General features: G+C 42.8%; 2 protein-coding genes across 3 annotated transcripts in view; one reads left to right on the top strand and one right to left on the bottom strand.

The window, feature by feature from the left end:
• Positions 1–702: 702 nt before the first annotated feature.
• pdk4 (pyruvate dehydrogenase kinase, isozyme 4) lies at positions 703–12,486 on the bottom strand. 2 transcript variants are annotated; one of them, XM_083680683.1, is made up of 11 exons: positions 12,118–12,486; positions 11,388–11,529; positions 8,686–8,757; positions 7,762–7,946; positions 7,020–7,109; positions 6,544–6,621; positions 5,250–5,326; positions 4,899–4,997; positions 4,436–4,549; positions 4,049–4,162; positions 703–3,824 (listed from the first exon to the last, which is right to left on the bottom strand). In XM_083680683.1, exons 1-11 carry the CDS (start codon positions 12,233–12,235, stop codon positions 3,681–3,683), a joined length of 1,233 nt encoding a protein of 410 aa, XP_083536809.1. In that variant the 5' UTR covers positions 12,236–12,486; the 3' UTR covers positions 703–3,680. The 2 variants fall into 2 exon arrangements, 1 of the variants encoding a protein (XP_083536809.1); XR_014554501.1 differs by having other exon boundaries at positions 3,803–3,824; positions 4,344–4,549.
• Positions 12,487–14,152: 1,666 nt separating this feature from the next.
• dync1i1a (dynein cytoplasmic 1 intermediate chain 1a) overlaps positions 14,153–21,113 on the top strand; it is a gene marked incomplete at its 5' end in the record, with an annotated part of 47,320 nt that continues 40,359 nt past the window's right edge. The window contains 6 exons of the mRNA XM_083679928.1: positions 14,153–14,260; positions 14,550–14,664; positions 16,201–16,339; positions 17,658–17,708; positions 19,291–19,350; positions 20,053–20,168. Of these exons, the coding sequence (XP_083536054.1) occupies positions 14,153–14,260; positions 14,550–14,664; positions 16,201–16,339; positions 17,658–17,708; positions 19,291–19,350; positions 20,053–20,168 (589 nt within the window). The remainder of the gene's footprint in view (positions 14,261–14,549; positions 14,665–16,200; positions 16,340–17,657; positions 17,709–19,290; positions 19,351–20,052; positions 20,169–21,113) is intronic.

Here is a 21,113-nt window from a genome sequence, read left to right on the forward strand (position 1 = left end):
TTCTCCCTCTCAGCAACTACCGTTCACATCTGTGTGTATGAGAGTTTGAAATTCTATCACCCCCCCCCCCCTTGAACAACAAGGTCAGTCACCGATGTAGCCCCTGTGTTGTGGCTACACAGAGGTTTAAGAAGGGGGGCATTGTGTAAGTGAGGGGGTCAGACGTCTCGCTGTCAGCCCTAAAGTAGAGCAGTGTTTTCTGAGGAGAGTTCAGGTGTCAGACGGAGGTGCTGGGATCGTGAGGAGCAGCGTTCTGAAGCCCATCAGACATGTTAGAGAAAAGCAGAACAGTGTGTTCTCAGCGCTTGGCAGCTGTCCAGGAATAGGCATGGGCACGAGTCCAGAGAAACCTCGCTCTGTTTCTGAAAACAGGCACTGGAGGGAGGGGGGGAGGGAGGGGGGACAGGGTCAAAGTCAGAGAGCAGAAGTTACCATTAGAAGACCAGCTAAACACACGGCTTGGAAAGTTTTTTACTGTCTTGAATATGTATGATGTAAAAATGATTCCATATTGTAATATAATGATCCGGTCATGCTGATTGAGAACTAAAACATATAGACTTAAAGAATAAATGCTTAACAAAAAAATCTAGAGTCAATCATCACTGTATTGTTGTAGTGTGTTCTGTACTATTGCCCACCTGAGACATCATATGCAGTCAGTCTAGTTATTCAAATGAAAACACAGAGAGACACACCAGGCACATTTCTGATTTATTTTATTGTAGGTTTTGAAGATAACCAATCTTAAAATGTGGTAGAAGACCTGGGGCTAATACAGCACGTCAAATTCTGGAACTGCATTCAATTTAGTTGGAAGGAACAAGCTAGTCCCCAATGTACAAACTACAGTAAATCAAGTATCCCCCAAATACTTTCAAGTATTTGACATACTGAATGTATTTGACCCAAGTCTACTAGAGATACACAACAGTGTAGCATACTGTAGCAAAGCATTAGACACATATACAATACAAGCTGTGATCCTGTCACCTGAGCAGCTAGTTATTTATTTTTTTACTTCACATTAGTTATTGCCATATCAACTGATTGAAATGTAAGCAAAGGGTGTTTGTGTATATGAACACACGAGCAGTGGGCATTAGCTATGCTAGAGGATGTCGGCTTGGCTTGGTCAGGGAACACAGAGAGAAGGTACTTGAGATCAAGTTCCCCACTGTTCGTGTTACAAAAGGGGTTAACATGTGAACATGCTATAGGTTTGTCAAACAGCTGTGCAGTGGTGGGAGTTGAGAGTTTCTATATGTACAGCACAGGTCCCTTAACTGGTTCTGGTTTAGTATGTAACACTTGGCCTTGAACATTTGAGTTCAAAAACAACAACGACAGAGGGGCATAACAGCCATGAGGCCAAGCACAGTTCAATCCTCAGTTCATCCTTGTAAAACAATTAACAAATCAATAAAAAAAACTAAGTGGTGTTACTACTCTAGATATAGATATGATGACCATGAGGGTCATTCTTTTCAGATCGGAGCACATGCAAAGGCAGCTAAACAGGAGCAGGCACGTCCTTGTTTGGCATCGGCGTTGTAGGAACATCAGGCAGAGAGAAAACGACTTTAGCTAAACATTAATAAAACCTGTTATTATCTGTGGTAATATCTTACAATTCATACAGACTGAAATCCTGACTTGAGATGGGTGCCAATAACCTGAACATACATCAATGTCAGTGGGTGATATAGAGTATGATAAACGTTACGTTATTGGCATACAGCTCTGGTCAGGGTCCAGCTTACAGTGTAGGAGGCCCAATCAAATAGCTTTCAATGAGTCAACCTCCCAGGTCTATTTGATATGAACATACAGTACCAGTCAAACGTTTGGACACACCTTGCCAAGAGTGTGCAAAGCTGTCATCAAAGCAAAAGGTGACTTTTTTGAAGAATCTAAAACATAAAACATATTCTGGTTTGTTTGACACTTTTTTGTTTACTACATAATTCCATATGTGTTCCTTCATAGTTTTGATGTCTTCAATATTAATCTACAATGTAGAAAATATTAAAAAATAAAGAAAAAACATTGAATGAGAAAGTGTGTCCAAACTTTTGACTGGTACTGTACGAATGTATGAAAAATATATAATAACGTCAACATCCTGAGATTGTGTAATTTAAAACCATGACCAAAAACTGTTTGGTGCTAAAAAATACAGTTGGCACTTCAGTGTTCATTTAGTTTCTTACCATTTTGTTTCAATGTACATAGAAATGTGACTTTACAGAAAAAACATTGCCATCATATTGTTACAGTAAATATTAGCCGTTGTATGTTATATAAAATAGTGAATCTCGTCAGTCAATAATATATGCAATAATTTAAAATGAAGTATGAAATTAAGGAAATATGTAATGGTTGCCCTAATTAACGTAATCTGAAATATTCACATAGAATAAACGCACTGAACTGAGTCCCAGACAAATGTGTTAAGTAGGCCTAATACAAGTGGCAGGACTTATATAGCCTTTTCCTCTTCGGCATCAACATTATTCAATAAATACTTCTGCTTGGACGACCCAACTGGTCTCTCAATTAAATCACTTCAGTAACTACAAACTGGAGTGCAAACTTGTCTTTAAAATACCAAAACAGTATGACAGAACATTTCTCTCGTATATATTCACACTAAATACTAATTCCAAACTGGGTTTGGAGCTTGTGAATGAGAATCTAATACTGGAGGACCAGTAAAAAGCCATGGAACCAGTAACGAGCCATGGAACAAAGAATGTCACAAAAGTCTTTTGTTGGTGTGAGTATGACACATTCATTTTAGGTCCAATACATTATACAAGATAAATGTTTATCTAACCTCAAGGGACAACAAAGCTTTTTGAGGGGTAAAAACTAAAACGTGATGTCATGTCACCAAATGAAAAAAAAAATGTTGAAAACAAGGCGTCAATCAACATTGATCCCTTGATCAAAGGTCACAAGGAGCCGACTCTGTCCTGACAGAGCACAGTGCGGGGCATGGTGTGTAACCCCCACCCCCACCCCCTCTGCCAACATTCTCCAAGGAAACCAGAGAAAACCCATTCACTGACAGACAGCATGAGCTGGACATCTGTTCCTGACACACTACATCTGTGTTCACCCTGTTCACTGTCTGAGCTAAATGAGTGATGTTTTGATAAAACAAGATTCAAAAAAACGAAAAATGAAACATCACCAAGACCTACGTCTGAAATCAAAAATGATGTGTTAGGAAAGAAGAAAATGCACGTAAAAACATGATGGTTTCACATTGTACTAATGTTAAAATTGAATAAATAACTGTGTGGTAAGTCCAACAAAGAGGAGAGGTGTGATGGTGAGAAGGGTATGACCCTTATATCCAGACTAGAACATTCATAAAGTCACTTATTGATAAGACATCAATCATACTGCCTGTGAGACATTTCCAAAGGTAATGAGTTTTCCACGTATCATAAATGGACTAGCTTCTCCATTGTGAGATCCACATAAGAATCCATGGAGAATGCAGATAACAAACACACTCAGTCCAGGCCCATAGTGGTGAGGTACTGGTATTGCAGGTACGATACCCTTTGTCAGTTTGTGATTATGAATCGTCCCCATCCGTCCTTCCGGTGATCCTATCCTACCTCCTCCTCCTTGTTTATTTGAGCTTGCTCTCTCAACCTGTTTTGTTAGATGCTCTGCTCATGCTTCCCAAGCTTCCTAGGCTCTTTGCTCGGCAAGCACCAGTCATCCGCTTCTGTGCTCGTCTGATAATGCCTTAAGGCCGACTTGTTGAAAACAGGAAGTCTCTCCACTGACTCTGAGGACAAGGCCTGGTAATGAAACAGTGGGGGGTTAAGGTTATTGCCATAGGTTGCTACCGTAAAAATGAATGGAACAGAGTAGATTAAGAAAGTCTTCCATGTCTGTGAATGAGCTTATGCACACCAACTGCCCATTATTGACTTGTTTCATATACTATGAAAACATGTTTAGGGGTTAAACCATCTTACAGTGAAATAATGCTAGTGTGGCGCTGTACAAACGAAGGTGTTACCTTCAGGTAGATGACAGCCGATGTTCCGTAGCCCTCCATGGAGTAGAGTTGCAGGTCTCCCTGGAAGTACTTGGCGTAGAGACGGGAGATGGGAAGGCCGTAGCCAAAACCAGCCTGTAGAGAACCATAGACACGAAGAATTAAGAGTCACAGTACTATGCACACGTAAACACACACACAGTTACAGTTTAAACTCAAGACAGATGAATGACCAACAGTCCAGTTTGTGATTCCACTAGTTTGCAACTGTGTTGACTGCTGATAGCTCACTGTCATTTTAGATAAGATAACATACCTCAGCCAAACCTGCAGTCCTAGTCAATGAAGGATCAATGTAGAGAGTAGAATATAGCAGATATGGAATTCAAAGTTGACAATGTGCCTCACCAGAGGAGGATTGCGTGAGTTGTCAGTGTTGACAGGACTGGGTGCAGTAGAGTACATGTAGCTGAACAGACGCTCAATCTTCCTCAGGGGGACCCCACCTCCTCGATCAGACATCTACCAGACAACAACAACAACAACAACGTTACCCCCCTCGGTTCGCCAAATGTCGTAATTTATTATAGCTTGGAATATGTCTGACAAAAGGACATACAAATATACCCGTAACACTTCACATTCACTTTCTACAAATGGCTGTGTTAGTAACACTGCAGTGGTCATAGGAAAAGTAGTCAAAGGAAAAGTGGTTATTGGAAAGGTGTCGACTTCAAGCATAACTTATTGTAAAGCTTGACCAACATGCTGTACACAGCGTCATAAGGTTCTACTACTACTGTACAGTATGTATCCATTTATGCACGTCATTGCCATGCTGAACGTCTCAACTCTGTGAAGCTGATCTTACCTTGATCGTCAGGTCCTCGCTGCCCAGCGAAACCCTGACTTTGACCGGAGGGAGAGTCAGGCTGGTTTCATGGGTCTCCACTGTGGCTCTCATGGCATTCTGGAGAGAAAACACACTGTAAGGTACCACACCAGCACGGGTACTGGCCACCTTCAATGTCAACCCTATACACCACTGAACAAGCATGAGCACTCCCTGCGTTTAAATGTCAACAACATGCCATTCGGAACACTGATTTCATTTGACAGCTCAAATATTGCTGGGGGGGGGGGGGGGGGGGACTGTAAGCAAGTTGTCACGGTGAGGTAATAAGGTGATGATGGTTATTAAAGACGACTGGTGTTCCTGTACCTTGAAGAGCTCAAACAGCATGTGATAGAGGTGGGAGGGGACGTAGACGATATGGAGAGGCTGGTCAGGACCTTTGGCTGGAAAACAACTCAGAGAAAGATGATAGAAATAAACTCGAAACCAAACAGTGAATTCTCTCAGTCATTGAAGTGTACATTCCTTCCCTGTGGCATGAGTAAGGCTCTGAAATGATTGACAGGAGTGAGCGCTGGCTTGTTTTCGACACCTCAGCGGTTTATGTTATTAGAGAAAACAAGAAAAAAAAAAGTGTCTTCATGTTATTAGAGAAACAAAACAAAGTGTACCAGGCCTGTCGTACGGCTGCCTAATGGAGAGATAAGAGGCTGGTTGTGCTCAATGACTAATTTAGGAACCGTCTTGATTTATTTTGGACCCATTTCTTTCAGTGTCGGTGCCAACACCGACTATAAATTGCGTGTGTGTGTGTGTTTGTGTGTGTAGTCAATGATATTCGGCTGAACACACACACACACACACACACACACACACACATTTATCCATATGCCATTTTCATGGTTGGCATATTTTCAGAGGTGGGGTACAAAATGCCAATTCAATGAGGTCTGGATCTAATCATAGAAAAATTTATCCTTATCCTAAAACAAAATGTGTATCAAAGTCAAGGTTAGAATTTTAAAGTCTATTCCGTACGGCAGTTCTCCTGGCACATACACCAGCACAGTAAAAATAACTGTTTTTTTCTACACAGGCGTGATAGGCCTACATGGGTATAAAATAAATAATCTGAATAAGTGGGACATGCTGTCTGAGGGACTGGCTGTCTCTCACTCCAGGCATGGCAGCCGGGCTGTAATGTATAAGACTCACACTCACTCCTAACCAACCTAAGCTGAGAGTAAGCAGACTCTCACACTCACACACACACACACACACACACACACACACACACACACACACACACACACACACACACACACACACACACACAGATTTGCAAATTGCGCCCAAAATTGAGTAGACATACTGTAGATGAATTGAATGTGAGATCAAGAGCAAAAAACCCACACACAGATAAATAAACTCAACCTTGGCTGCACCTCAAACATATCGCAATGCAAATAAAGACCTGAAGATTGTTTCTTTAAACCTAATCTTTTCTAACAACCCCAAAAACTAGATGCAGCACAAATTGTGCAATTTGGAAACATGAAACTCAAGAAACAGTTTCAAACAGGTCTGGCCCCGCTCTCCCTACCCTTGGGCCATAGAGGCAGCCATTTGAGAACACTGTAGGGTACAGGCCTCGACTTACCGTTGACTTTTGTTATTTCAATCTCTGGGGAGGTCAGGTAATATTGGTCACAGAGCATCTTGGCACTCTCATAGGCATCTGGAGAGAGAAACGGCACAGACTCGGATCGTTGCATGTGGCTAACACGGACATTCAATCTAGTCTCTAGAACAGGTCCCACCACCGTCACACAAAGGACACACACGATAAACACACGAGATGTTCCAGGGTAGCTAGAGGAAAAACTGTTGATTCCTTTCAAAGCCAATGCGTTTAGAAGCATCATTCTGTTATAACGTACTTCATCAGATAAGAGAGCTGTATAAAAGATGATTATTTACAGAATTGATATCGCTAGCTCAAAAGGACAAACTGTCATCAAACTGTTCAAACACCCAGCAGCAGAAAGCACATAATGAGTAAAAACACATACAGTATGAATCCAGTGTGATATTTAGCCCCTAGATAAAGCACACAGAGCTGATCAGGATCATTACCTTGTACCACCTCCCCCACATCACAGTTGGGGTCGATGCTGCCAATGTGCTTGGGATGGGCAGGGTTGGCGCTTCCATCAAAGATGAGGGCTAAAGGCCGGGAACAACAGAATGCATACAGTATGTGCCGATTCACTTGAAAAAAATAATTATTAATTAAATACAGTAGTACACATGATACACTTAGAATGTATTAATTTTATTAGTATTCATGAGTGGCAACTATGGCTGTATAGCAACGGAAGACATTCGCACAAATGTGTACTTTTTGTGTTGCCAAAGACAAACATTAGCCTAAATATTTTGTTGACAAAGGGCTTCTTGCGCCAAACCTTATCTAAATATACTTACCTACATTTCTCACATCTCTAAGGTAGACCAGACAGACCCTTGATGATAACAAAATTATTCACTCAATCCCAAATCCACCCCCTGATTTGAAAGGACTGGATGTGTGAGTCATATGGCAACAATTCCCACTTGTTGCTTTACAATCCTTAAGATCTCCACAAGTGCATAGAGAATAGGGGCTAGTTGATCTGGAATTGGACGTTTATCATCACAAGCCACTGATTTGGTGTTAGTGGGTTAGGGTTAGGGTTAGGGTCCTGATACTCACTGTGCTGGTTAGGGTTAGGGTTAGCGTCCTGATACTCACTGTGCTGGTTAGGGTTAGGGTTAGCGTCCTGATACTCACTGTGCTGGTTAGGGTTAGGGTTAGGGTTAGGGTCCTGATACTCACTGTGCTGGTTCATGAGCATTCGCGTGGAGATGCGGCTCATGTAGAAGCGGTCCAGGAAGTACTGGATGTTCTGGTTGGTCACAAGGTCGACACCGAAGGCCTCCTTATACTCCACCACGCCCTGGGCCATGGTGGGCACCACATTGTTGTGTCTGTTCCTCACGTTGACCAGCGTCTCTGTGAATCTGAGGGGGAGAGGGGGAGGGGAGGGGGAGAGGGGGAGGGGAGGCAGTGTGTTCTTCAGGCTGTGCCTCAGGTCAGATATGCCTGCATGCACACACTTGTGCTGCATTCCATTTTTCCCCTCTTGGATTCAACGAAACACCTGCTAGGCTGCTAACAGCTGAAAACTCATAACTGATAACAATCTTGTAAGTTACTGGGAACTTTTTTTTTTTTTTTTTTTTTTTTAGATATACTGTAGCCTACATTCTGTACAGTAGAAGTATGGTGGAACTGTATATCTAAAGCACACTCAATTTAAGATTAAGATTATAGTCTATTTATGTTATAAGAGGGAGCTATTAATAGGTACAGTAGAGCTTAATGATTACTAACGTAGTTGTTATAATGCTAAGAAACTATGACTCAACCTAAGGAGATGCATTGAGTGCCGAGTCGTCTGTTCCCAGCTGATAGAACCCAGCTGATAGAACCCAGCTGATAGAACCCAGGTGATAGAACCCAGCTGATAGAACCCAGCTGACAGAACCCAGCTGATAGAACCCAGGTGATAGGACCCAGCTGATAGAACCCAGGTGATAGAACCCAGGTGATAGGACCCAGGTGATAGGACCCAGCTGATAGAACCCAGCTGATAGAACCCAGCTGATAGAACCCAGCTGATAGAACCCAGCTGATAGAACCCAGCTGATAGAACCCAGCTGATAGAACCGGTCTCTCTGTGCAGATATATTGACTTACTTGGTCAGGACCTTTTTATCATCTGGATCTTTCTCCAAGAAGTCCACTAGCTCCACCAGACTCTGTGCATACCTGTTTGATACACAACAGGGTGGTTTACACAGGGAGACAAAGACATGTTTGTAGCGATTTGAACTGATTTCTGGCCTGCAAATTTAATTTAATTTAACTTTTATTTATACAGGTTAGTCTCATTGAGATAAAATCAATTTTTCAAAAGAGACTGTTTCAACAGCAGCAGGGGGAACAAAGTTTCAGATGAAACAACTTACATGCACAGACACAACATTATACAAACTATGGAAACACATACAGTACAACAGTATATATATAGAAACACAAATGTCGTAACTAAAAACAGCTGTCCTAATGACAGTTACACACATCTGTGATATTTGCATCGACCAAGAGTTTAAACTCCACCAAAGTGACTAGATCCTCAAGTTTTAAACTGTTCTGGAGAGAATTCCAGGACCACAGAGCTGAGTAGCTAAAACTATTTTTACTATGAGCTATTCTTACTTTTGGGACCGTTAAAAGCAAATGCGAGTGAGACTGTAACTGATATTTATTTTCTGACTTAATCAAAAAGGAACAAAGAGAAAGTGGCATTTTACCCAGTATGGCTTTATAAATCGGAGTATACCAGTGTTTGAGCCTACGCATATTCAATGATGACCAGCCAACAGTGAGGCTTGTCATCCACCCAAACTCCCAGATATTTGCACACTTTGACTTGCTCTATTGTATGTCCGTCCAATGTAGCAATGACATGATTATCAAAATGTTTGGCATTTGAAAATACCATGCATTTTGTTTTAACTGAATTCAGAACAAGCTTCAAATCATACAAATTCTGTTGAATGTGGCCAACAAAAGGGCAAAGCCAGAGCAGAGGGGGGGGAGCTATCTTAACAAATCACTGGACTGTTCCAGGGGCTACCAGTTGATCATTTAAATGATCTATTTTTGAGCTGCCTCCTTGTGGTAACAGACCATGACTACCACAGGGGGGTGGTTATACGCAACAATAATTACTTTGGGCTGGAATGACGCCTACATATTTTCTCTATGATGTTTTAAAACATTCCTTACTTTTTCACTCTCTCAAAACCTGCATTCTCTGAAAAGATACTTCTACAGTAACCTGGTAAAAAAAAAAGTAAGGCTTCAACTTAGCAATGCAAAAGAGTGGCCCACACATTATTTGTTTAGTTTAGAGAAGCCACTGTATGTATTTAGGTTTACTTCTGAGGCTACGAAGTTGCAAATTGCTTGCCTTGCAGACACATTCTAGGGGAAAGGTCACACCATGGCTCTGTTTTCAAAGCTCTGACTTTGTCCGACAGCTGACCTTGAACACTCCCAAGTTTACTTCTGCAGCTTCTGCATAGGCACAAATAAGCAACCTATTTTACATTTAAAAAAACAGTTTATATAACGTTTCTAGTGACCCAAGAACGATCTTGCCAATCTCTTCCCTTGACAACAAAATAAGAACAATCAATATTGTTGATGACAAAGCCAAGGTCCTTGAGTGGGAGGGAGAAAGTGCTGCACCATTACACTACAGAACGCAGGCTTGTGGAGGTCGGTGAACTGCAGTGTGAACTTACCTAACACAGACACTTCACCTCTGTTCCAGTTCAAAAGTTAAACTGTGCAATATTTTGAACTGCTATCACTGACAAGCCAACAGGTTGTCTAGACTAGTCATGGGATAATGAATTAGCTATTCCAGCGAGACCGGCCGACATATCCGCAATCCAATCTTATTAACAACACCTAAGACCGGACAGAAAGCTGTCATCTCACCACTTCCACTGTGAAACATAATGTACCAGGCCTCTTTGTGTATGTGACACTAGAGATGAGACTGGGGACAGGTGGGGAACTGCCAGCTGTCAAAGCTCTCACTGGGTCTGTGGACTGGGGTTAGTACACTTTAGAAAGTGGGAGAAGTGATCGCATGCTTGCATCCTACTAGTACTGATGCATCCTGAAGAAGCTACTGTACTATGATGTCTGCTTAGCCCAACCCCAAACAGGGGTTCATCAGCCTTATAATAAAGTAGCCTAGCACTGGGAACAGCAGCAAAACAATGACCATAGAAGAAAGCAGGCGAGGTGAATGGATGACATTTCAGGTGACAGAACAGCCTGTCACAGGTCTGTGACAACACAAAGAAATGATGACAACAACCGATCACAATCAACAGTTCACAGGTCACCACAGAGTACAGCTAAATCACTACACCGAAACAGGGTATTCTAACAGGCACTTGGTGATGGACTGACTGCAGGGCAAAGGTCTGGGACTGAGACAGAGATCCAGTTCAGCACATTCCATAGTATACCAACACTCCAGCAGAATATGGAGCTCATGTTGCTGACAGAATCAACTGTCTGGACAGGGATTGGACAAAATAGAGTACAGTGATATAGGGGGTGTAGATGTAGAGACAAATGGTGTAGATTTAGGGGGGTGCAGAGATCGCAGGGGTGTTTCTAGAAGGTAGAGGATAGGGGTGCCGGTTTAGGGGATGTAGACTTACTAGGAGTTATAGTACTAGTAGTACTGTAGTACAGTATAGTACTATAGTACAGTATAGTACTATAGTACAGTAGTACAGTATAGTACTATAGTACAGTAGTACAGTATAGTACTATAGTACAGTAGTGTAGTACTAGTTCTAACCTACCAGCTATGAAGCAGCTGTAGTGATGGGGTGCTCAGGAGCTTGTCAGGCAGGAAGTCAATCTCCTTCATGATGTTGGCAAGCCGGACAGGAAGCTCCTGACGTAGGAACACAAAGGAGGTCTTCTCACAGGCATTGGCTGACCCTGCAATCACATAACACAGGAACGGAGGAAATCTCAAGACAGGACATGGATAAAGCATTGTGCAAAATACATGCAGTTATGATCTCTAAGCATATTGTTTTGCTGGGATAGCAGTATTCTGTCAACCACATGCAAACAGAGTTAGCTACGTCATTCAACTGATCATAATGAACAATGGGGATTTAATATCAGCCTCTGGAATTGAACGACTGCATTGGGCTACATAACAGTGAACATCTTTGCCAGCTTTCATTCTCTGATGCTGAGTGACAGAAGAGGGGACATGTAATGCAGGCATTCATAAGGCTCGGCAGCAGTCAGATAAGGTGTGAATTGAAAGCATGTCAAGAGAATACTGTATTTGTTTGTCAAAACTTCAGCAGTGAGTTGTGGCCAAGGACACGGCACACACTGTACTTTCACAGTGTAGTGTATGTAATGTGTAGGAGGCAACACTTCTGGCTTGAGGGATTATCACTGTGGGAACACCGGCAGATGTCATTTACAAGACGTGCACCTTAGAATCTATTCTTACTATTCAAAACGACATTCATATCAGCTTAGTTGTGATGAGAGGTGAAAACTTACCAAAGTCTATGAATTGCTTCATTGACAACGGCGAAGGTGAGAATTTGGAAAACCTATCCACCTTTTTTTGAATACCTGACATTGAGGTGTTCTTTAATAGAAATTGCGTGAACTTCATGGTTGCAGGGAGTCGGAATTGAAGTGTGGGACCTCGGGTTGTTGTGTCAGGCCAGGGTGCCCTTGTCAACAGCTCGCTGCTCCAGGCTGGCAGGCAGGCGCTGCGGATGTCTAGCTAGCTAATATAGCTAGCCAAGGTCGCTATCAAAGCTTTAAAACGACATGTTTCAAGCTATAAATGAAACATAATCAATATTCCCAACAGCTGTCATTCAATCAACTTTTATCAAGCAGTATTCCCAAAACCGACCTCCGCTGAATTCTCGTTGATGAAATCGAAATGAATGTATTGACATCGGCTCCGACCAATGGAACAGCGCGGTGCTGGGTGGGGGAGGAGGGAGGTGGGGGAGGAGGGAGGTGGGGGAGGAGGGGGAGGAGGGGGGGTTGGGACGCGAGGAATACAATGCCAAGATAAAAGAAAAACACACACACACGCATATATATATATATTGCGAGAAGAAATAATATTTCGAGAATAAAATACAATTTCGAGAAAAATACTTTTTCAAGAGTGTTACAGCCATTTAGGTTTGATAAAGTGTGTATGTAAAATAAAAATCATACTCGATATGTGTTATTGTTTAGTTATTGCTACACCTAGTGGCATATAGGTTCTTTGCTAGTGGTGACCTGTGAGTTTCAGATGCATTTCTCTGAAAGGGCCTGTAGATGGCAGCATTGTAATAGTTGATTGGAAGCGGCAACGCCAGCGTGCACAAAGAAAGAAGGTGGGATTTCATACCATCCTCGTTTTCTGAAAGGGATGCATGATGCACCTGCTTCAAATGTAATGTAGGTAATTATATGCGGATATATTTAATTTCTACCGCAATCAGTTATATCATTATTCGGGACAGGCACCACCTCTTCAATAGACACGCGAGATTTGTTGACCCAATGTAATTCCAAGAGAGGATGTGGTGATTTGCCGGGTGCAGCAGTGATACAGCATCTTTGGAAGTGACTCATCATCCATAGGGAAAGATCAGGTATGACAACGCTTTGCCAACCAGTAGAGTATCTAGAATCTTAAATGTGCAATTATGAATATTGTATGTTTCATTGTATGTATGTAGCGTTTCGTTCACAATTTGGCTCACTGCGGTATGTTTCTGGATTCTATGGCTTTGGTTTGGGAAGGGGCGCGTTACAAAATGACGTCACTGTTAATGATACCAACACACTGTCTGAATCAGTCTTGGTGTCAGGTGTGAATACAATAACCGTATAATATTCTTGCACCAGTAATTATTATATCACTAGTCGTTATGGCAACCATGATTTCCAAATTCGCATGGCCTCTGTCCTTAATTTAATTGTAAGATTATGTGTGTCAATGTATTTCAATAAAGCTTTCCTTTATTTTATTCTCCGCTGTTGTTTCATGTCCTATTTCATCCTGCTGTATCACTGCCTACAGTGTCAGCATGCATTCTCACCATACATTGCTGGAGAGCCTTTGGTTCCTCAATGATGATGATGATGATGCCTATTTGTGTCATAACTGTATATATACTGTGGAGATAGTTGGTCTTGTTGCAAACTTGTATGCTTTGGGAGTGCCAAGCTGATGCAATGCCTTTCCCACAGTAAATCTGTTCATTCTTCATTTTTGCTACATTACAGTGTTCAGTTGTTGAATATTGTTCCCAAATCGGCCACCCCTTCCCCTCACATTGGCACCGTCGCGAGGTATGACTATTGACCCATATACAGTACAACTTCTGTCGGAACATGGTATCAAATGCAATATCACCGTGCTACAGACAGGCAACATAACTTGCCACTTCACAGCATGCCGGTCCTTAAGGCCCACATGCCAGAGAATTCGAGACACCGTCTATGAGTGCCAATTACAACAGAACGTGTCTCATCCCTGCGTGACATTCCTTTCCTCCCAGCCTGACAGGACGCAATGGCGGACAAAAGTGACCTAAAAGCTGAGCTGGAGCGCAAAAAGCAGCGTCTGGCTCAGATCAGGGAGGAGAAGAAGAGGAAGGAGGAGGAGAGGAAGAAGAAAGAGGTATGGTGGAAATACAGTATTTTAAGCTTCACCCCCTCCCGTCTGTCCTTTGTAAAAGTAACTGTTGTAACTACTGTAGTATACTATAGTAACTTATGATATAAAAAAGCATCAGCAGAGTGTGTGCGTGCGTGTGTGTGTGTGTGTGTGTGTGTGCGTGTGGGTGTGTGTGTATGTGTATGTGTGTGTGTGTGTGTGTGTGTGTGTGTGTGTGAGGGTGGGTGTGTGTGTGTTTATGGATGGCCAGTGACAGCAGCACATGGATGTGACTGTGTGTGTCCTCATGCAGTCAGAGACACAGCAGAAGGCTGAGGCCGCCCCAGAGGACTCTGACTTGGACCGCAAGCGCAGAGAGACCGAGGCCCTCCTGCAGAGCATTGGGATCTCTCCCGAGCCCCCACTAGGTACATAACGCACTGCACACCGTACACAAGACTGCAATTAGTTTGGAATAATCTGTTTACACGATTAGTTATTCATGTGAGACATAAACCTTGACAACAAACCATAGATATAAATGTACAAGTAGATGTAAACCAACTAGTAATATCTATGGATATCGTTACATTCTGTGTACAGTTGGTACATTGAGAGCTCAGGTAGAAGAAGTGCCCTTGTCTTCTTCTTGTCTAATACAAACTAACGCTGTGTGTTTGCTTGCATGCAAACAGTGTTAAATGGCAAAATCAGAATGCCTTACTTATACCCTAGTCTTCAGATAACTTCTTTTGTTGACACATGAATCATCATGATCACTATTTATTTTTGGAGACAAAAGTTTTCCTTTTGATTTCATCACAAATCTTGGAAATGTCTGTAATTGATTTGAGAGAGAGAATTCCTCAAGATGTCCATACCATTTCATTTACCGTAAGCCCGTTTTTTGGCTTTTTGTTAAAGATCAATCTTCATGATGCTATGCCTGTTGTTCATTGAAGTTGATGAATGATATGCATAACATTATACTCATCTTATTCTTCTGACGTTTCATCCTTATCCCATCTTTACATTATGTTTGTTTCCTTTATTTCCTCATGTGTAGTATACTATATATCAATAAGCACCTCATCCATGTCCTGGTGTTGTCATGTGCAAATAAAGAAAATCTGTAACATTTTATTTTAGTGAACACATATTCGGCACTAATTTGTAGCTTACCTGTACACGTGTTTGTTTTCTACCCAGCCCCTAAAGACATCCACGCACACGCACGCACACGCACACATGAACACACACACACGCACACACACACACACACACACACACACACACACACACACACACACAACAGTGTTATGGGGGCAAAGTTGGCCTTGACGTTAGGAGAGCTAACTAGTAAGGTGATTGGTTTAATCCCCGGATCAGAGTCGGTGATTGGAGGGTTGCTGAAATCACATCTAACTGGCCAGCTACTGCATGACTAATAACATGAGAAGAAACCACTGAATAAAGACCTCATACATGACTAGTAATACCTAACAATTTCCCAATTAGCTACTTATGAAACACTCGCAGTATAAACTACACATTAGTGCCTACGAAGTGTTCCCTGTACTAAAGGTGTTACAAGAAAATCCACACTGTTTCTGAAATGACGGGCTTTACAAATGTTTCTCTCTGCCGTTTTAGATTTTGAGAGGCATTTGTTAGTGTTCTCCAGTGGTACAATGTCCTAACAACACCCAACAACACAAACATGATTTGGATTTTGGTTCACTGTGGATGAGAGGCTTTTATGAATGAAACCTATGAAATATCAACAGAAGCCATGACTGCTTGAACATTAACAGTAAACAAGGAATCCATTTGACTTTCTGTCCCCTTGTTTTTTTATTTGTCATTCTCTTTTGTTTTTATCACTCATTTGCTTTCAACCATTTCAAACCCACCCTGTTTTTAATTTCGGGAACCCTCTCTCTGGCATTGCTTGGGTTGACCAGTTCATCCGCTGCAGCCTTTAATGTTGGATACGTGTTATTTTAATTATTTAGTCCCGACCCCCATGTCCCCCTCCAAATCAATGAGCACACCCAGTGAGACAGGAAGCCAGGACTCAGCCGACGGGGGAGCCGTGGGCAGGTAGGCGGCCATCTTGTATTGTAAGCACACCGACACAAGCGTTAGTGAACCAGACCAGGGCCAGGAGAACATTTACTCCACCTGTATCCGTGATCGCCAACCCTGGTCACATGACACTACAGGGCGTGCAGGCAGGTAGTTGGCTCCGCCTGACTTGCATAACTGTAACTGTACATAAGCTCCTACTTTCAGTGTTACAGATGAAATATTGACGAGATGATTCGTGCTGTAAATGAGTATGGTGCTTATTCTCTAACGCACCAGTTATGTTCTCTGAAAGATTATCAATATACTGCAGAAGAAGTCAACTGTTAAGATGATGTTAGGGGAGCCATCTTTGATCAACTGTACCCTCCGCTGGCTTTATGATCTAGTGTAGTGGTGACGATAGAAGAGTGACTAGACTGTTTTTTTTCTGGCTTTCCTCTCATCCTCTTCTGGCTCTTCTGACAAATAATCTGTCTCTCTGTCTTTTTATCAAATGGGAACATCAGGTATAGGTAAGGACCAATCTCAGTGAGTGTTGTTGTTTTATGTGTCTTGTAACTGTTTGACACATAAGCTGTCACTGTCATTACCTCATTTTACCATGACATAAACCAGCTGTCAATCATTCTCGTAAGGGGCGTGTCAGAACGGTTGGCCTCTATGATCGTGATCCGTATGTTAGATCCGTATGCTAGGTAGATTTGACTTATCAAATTCTAGGGATATGTGTGAATAAGCCTAGTTATGTTACTGTGCATAGAGGCAAGTATTGATAACATTTCAGAGAGCAACCTTGGTGAGCTTGGTGAATCCTGTCGATTCGAGAATATTCAGTGATATTAGCACTTGGACGCACAGATTCAAACCAACCCTCGCTGTGCTTGCTGTAGATCACAGCCTCCCAATGAGAAGTCATGCTAAGCTAAGCTACTGTATGGAGGATATGCCTGGTCTTGCTGCCTCTGCGCCATGCGTAGCAGGCCTGCAGCAAAGCCAGTGGGCCGGTGTGACAGACTTGTGAGCCTTGCTTAGGCCTCCGTCACTCGCTCTGCAGGGAGCCACATCCGTGTTCACATGAGACACGCCTCGGAAGCGTTTCAGCTCCCGTGTCATACACACCTGCTCACGTGTCATAGCTCATGTTTATTCACCTCCACCATTTCAGCACGGCGGCTTCCTCAAAGTCTGCTCGGCAGCGCTTTGTTGTTTCGCTAAACAGATTTTCACTATGTAGGTGAATGTATGGTGTTCCACAGAGGCAAGGTGTATTTTCTCATGCTACAGCCTCCCATTTTGAGTGTCTCCATCTGTGACTGTGTCCCCTTCTCAGGTCAGGGTTCTCTGGCGTTAGTAAGCTCAAGTCACAGATACAGAGCGACAGGTAAGCATTTTCAACTCAAAAGCAAGAATGCCTTAGCCAAGCTCGCCAGGGGGACACACAAACAGACAGACACCTTGATGCAGGTAGTGAATATATGGCAGGTGTGTTTCTGTTTGCCATCAAAAGCAGTGCAGCGCTGGTTCCTTCCCCCTTGGATGACTGCTGTCTGACTGCTGCCCGCTGTTTCCCTGTAAGCACCAGCTTGAACGATTTCCGCTCACATGGTTCAATGGAAGTAATTTCTCCGTGGCGGGATTGACAATCCAGTTCTTAAGGTGTCATCCCTGTTAAAACATTCAGTCTGACAGAGTAAGGTGATGCTTTGCTGCTCTGGACTGGCATTGTGTGTCTCTGCTGAAGGCCTAATGGGCATGTTCCTAAAAGGTATTATTGAGGAATTTTGCGGGTCAGAAACACTAGCCTGTCACCACATGCTCTTTTAGTCGCTGATTTTAGATAAAGCTTTAGAGTTTGTTTATAAGTTCCACCTAATGATTGTCCCCAAAGAAAAAGCAAGCATAGCTTTATCATACACAGAATATATTAATAGAATATATTCTAAATGCATGGCAAATGATTGTCATGTATGGTGTGAAAACACATGCCTACTTTCGTATACTGAATGTGATTGTGTACATGTATTGTGCCTGGTGTATGATATATGTGAACAACTTCATACATTGTGTTCTGTTGCAATGTATTGTTGGCACAAAACTGCCATACAATGCCTACTTTCGTATACTGAATGTGATTGTGTACATGTATTGTGCCCGGTGTATGATATATGTGAACAAATTCATACACTGTGTTCTGTTGCAATGTATTGTTGGCACAAAACTGCCATATATGAAAGAATGAATGACATCACAGCTGTATGTCAAGCTCCTGCATTTTCTGCCCTATCACAGTTATGTTGCATTAGGCCTATATGCAATTATATCCAATACAGATATGATACATTTGTATCTGTCTGCCCATATATGGATTTAGCGAACAGATAATAGTGTACTGTACATGTACTGTAATACATGTTGTTTCCCATCATCTATACATTTTAAGGTCATGAAGTCAAGTGCAGTTTTTCCATATACAGTACTCAAACCATTTTCATTTTTCCCATAACATTTTAGCATTGTTTCATCTTCCTCAAATAGATGTCCAAATCTTTTGCCAAGAGCATTTGACAGGGAGATGAATACACACGCTTTTCTTAAACCAAACGTTTTCCCCTTTGCATTTCCCAACTCTGTCATGCCCCCTGGTTGACTGATTATGTTTGCCCTCTGGTTCACAATGCTATTTCTTGTATGTGTATTTGTATTTATTTGTATTTGTGTCTGAAGTCATTCTGTTGATGTGTATATGGGAGTGTATGTTCAGAAGTTGCCCCCAACGTTTGTTCGAGGATCACTTTTTCATGCTTGGTTACGATTATGATTGTGTGTTCGGTGATCTGATCCTAGATTTGTGTTTTGGGGCAACTTGTATTTGTTTATGTGTTAGTGTGTGTGTGAGTTGCTGCAGTCGCTGACCTGGCATCTTCTCTCCCTCCCTCCCTTGCGTCCCCTGCTGGCCACCCAAGGACCCTGCAGTGGGACACTGACCCGTCTGTACTGCAGCTCCAGGCTGACTCAGAGCTCGGGTACCTGATCCTCCTCCTCTCTCCTCTCTTCCCTTCTCTCTACCTCCTCTCTTCCCTCCCTTCTTTCTACCTCCTCTCTTCCCTTCTTTCTACCTCCTCTCTTCTCTTCTTTCTACCTCCTCTCTTCTCTTCTTTCTACCTCTCTTCTCTTCTTTCTACCTCCTCTCTTCTCTTCTTTCTACCTCCTCTCTTCCCTTCTCTGTCTCTCTCCTCTCTTCCCTTCTCTGCCTTCTGTCCCTATGTCCAACCCTATGTCCAACCCTATGTCCAACCCTATGTCCAACCCTATGTCCATGCTAATACACTATTTTGCATGCTTAGCCAGTAGTATGAGTATGAAAACTACAACACACAACACCAGTATTTTACTTTACCATGGCGAGTCTAAGTATGAAGTCCATGACATTGCCAATTAAAGGTGGCATATTTCATTTCAGTCCTAGTATATTGACAGCCGTTCTCTGTGTAATATTCGTTGCCAGATGTTGATTATTGACACTATGGATAGGATGTGGTGCACAAAATACACTCTCTATACATCCTTCCCATCGGGACATCTCTGAGAGTTGGAGGGCATTCGCATGCGTGTGATGGAGAGCGAAGGAGCACTGTCTGTCTTGTATGTGTGTGTTTTGTGCATGAATGCATGTGTGTGTCGGTCAGCGGTGCTCATGTGCACCCCCACTTCCTGTCTGTACCCAGGCGCAGGATGCACCGGCTCGGGGCGTCTAAGATCACACAGGTGGACTTCCTGCCCAAGGAGGTGGTGGCTTACTGCAAAGAGACGCAGACGCCCCTGACTGCCCACCTGTCTGAAGGTGAGTAGACTGTACTGTGTGTGTGTGTGTGTGTGTGTGTGTGTGTGTGTGTGTGTGTGTGTGTGTGTGTGTGTGTGTGTGTGTGTGCGTGCGTGCGTGCATGTGTGTGTGTTTGTATATACAGCATTTTATAACTCACATAAAAAAATCTGGGTCATCCATGTTCTCTGGGTGGTTCTCCCAGCATACCTTCTACTATACTAATTAACTTCAACTAAGTTTAATTTCAAAACAATGAAATCCACATGGATTTGATTTCATTGCTGTCAGAGTTCATTGCTGTCAGATGTGTTGTCTGCCTTACCGCCTAGTTTGATCCCGATTCTGTAAACCTGTAGTGATTTAAATCTATTTGACCGACTCAGCCCTCTATTTCCTGAGGGAGAAAGAGAGAGCACAAGAGCCAGGGGAGGCCTTTTGAAAAGAGATGCCTGTCTGTCAGTGGCTGTCTGGAATCAGGGAACAGTAACGGCATTGACTCCCGGGTCTAAGTGGATGCAGATTAACTGGGGGTAATTCAAGATGGCTCCCATCAGAGGAGCATCACCTGGAATGGTGCCTGTGTGTGTGTGTGTGTGTGTGTGTGTGTGTGTGTGTGTGGGTGTGTGTGTGGGTGTGGGTGTGGGTGTGGGTGTGTATGTGTTAGTGGGTGTGTGTGGGTGGGTGGGTGGGTGTGGGTGTGTGTGTGTTAGTGGGTGTGTGTGTGTGTGTGTGTGTGTGTGTGTTAGTGGGTGTGTGTGTGTGTGTGTGTGTGTGTGTTAGTGGATGTGTGTGTGTGTGTGTGTGTGTGTGTGTGTGTGTTAGTGGGTGTGGGTGTGTGTGTGGGTGTGTGTGTGTGTGTGTGTGTGTGTGTTAGTGGGTGTGTGTGTGTGGGTGCGTCCGTCTCCACAGTACAGAGAGAAAACTGGAACTTCTCTTATGACCTGTTATCCATTATAACACTAT

The sequence above is a fragment of the Argentina silus genome, assembly GCF_951799395.1.
Source record: "Argentina silus genome assembly, chromosome: 11".
In the NCBI taxonomy this organism is placed as follows: Eukaryota; Metazoa; Chordata; class Actinopteri; order Argentiniformes; family Argentinidae; genus Argentina; species Argentina silus.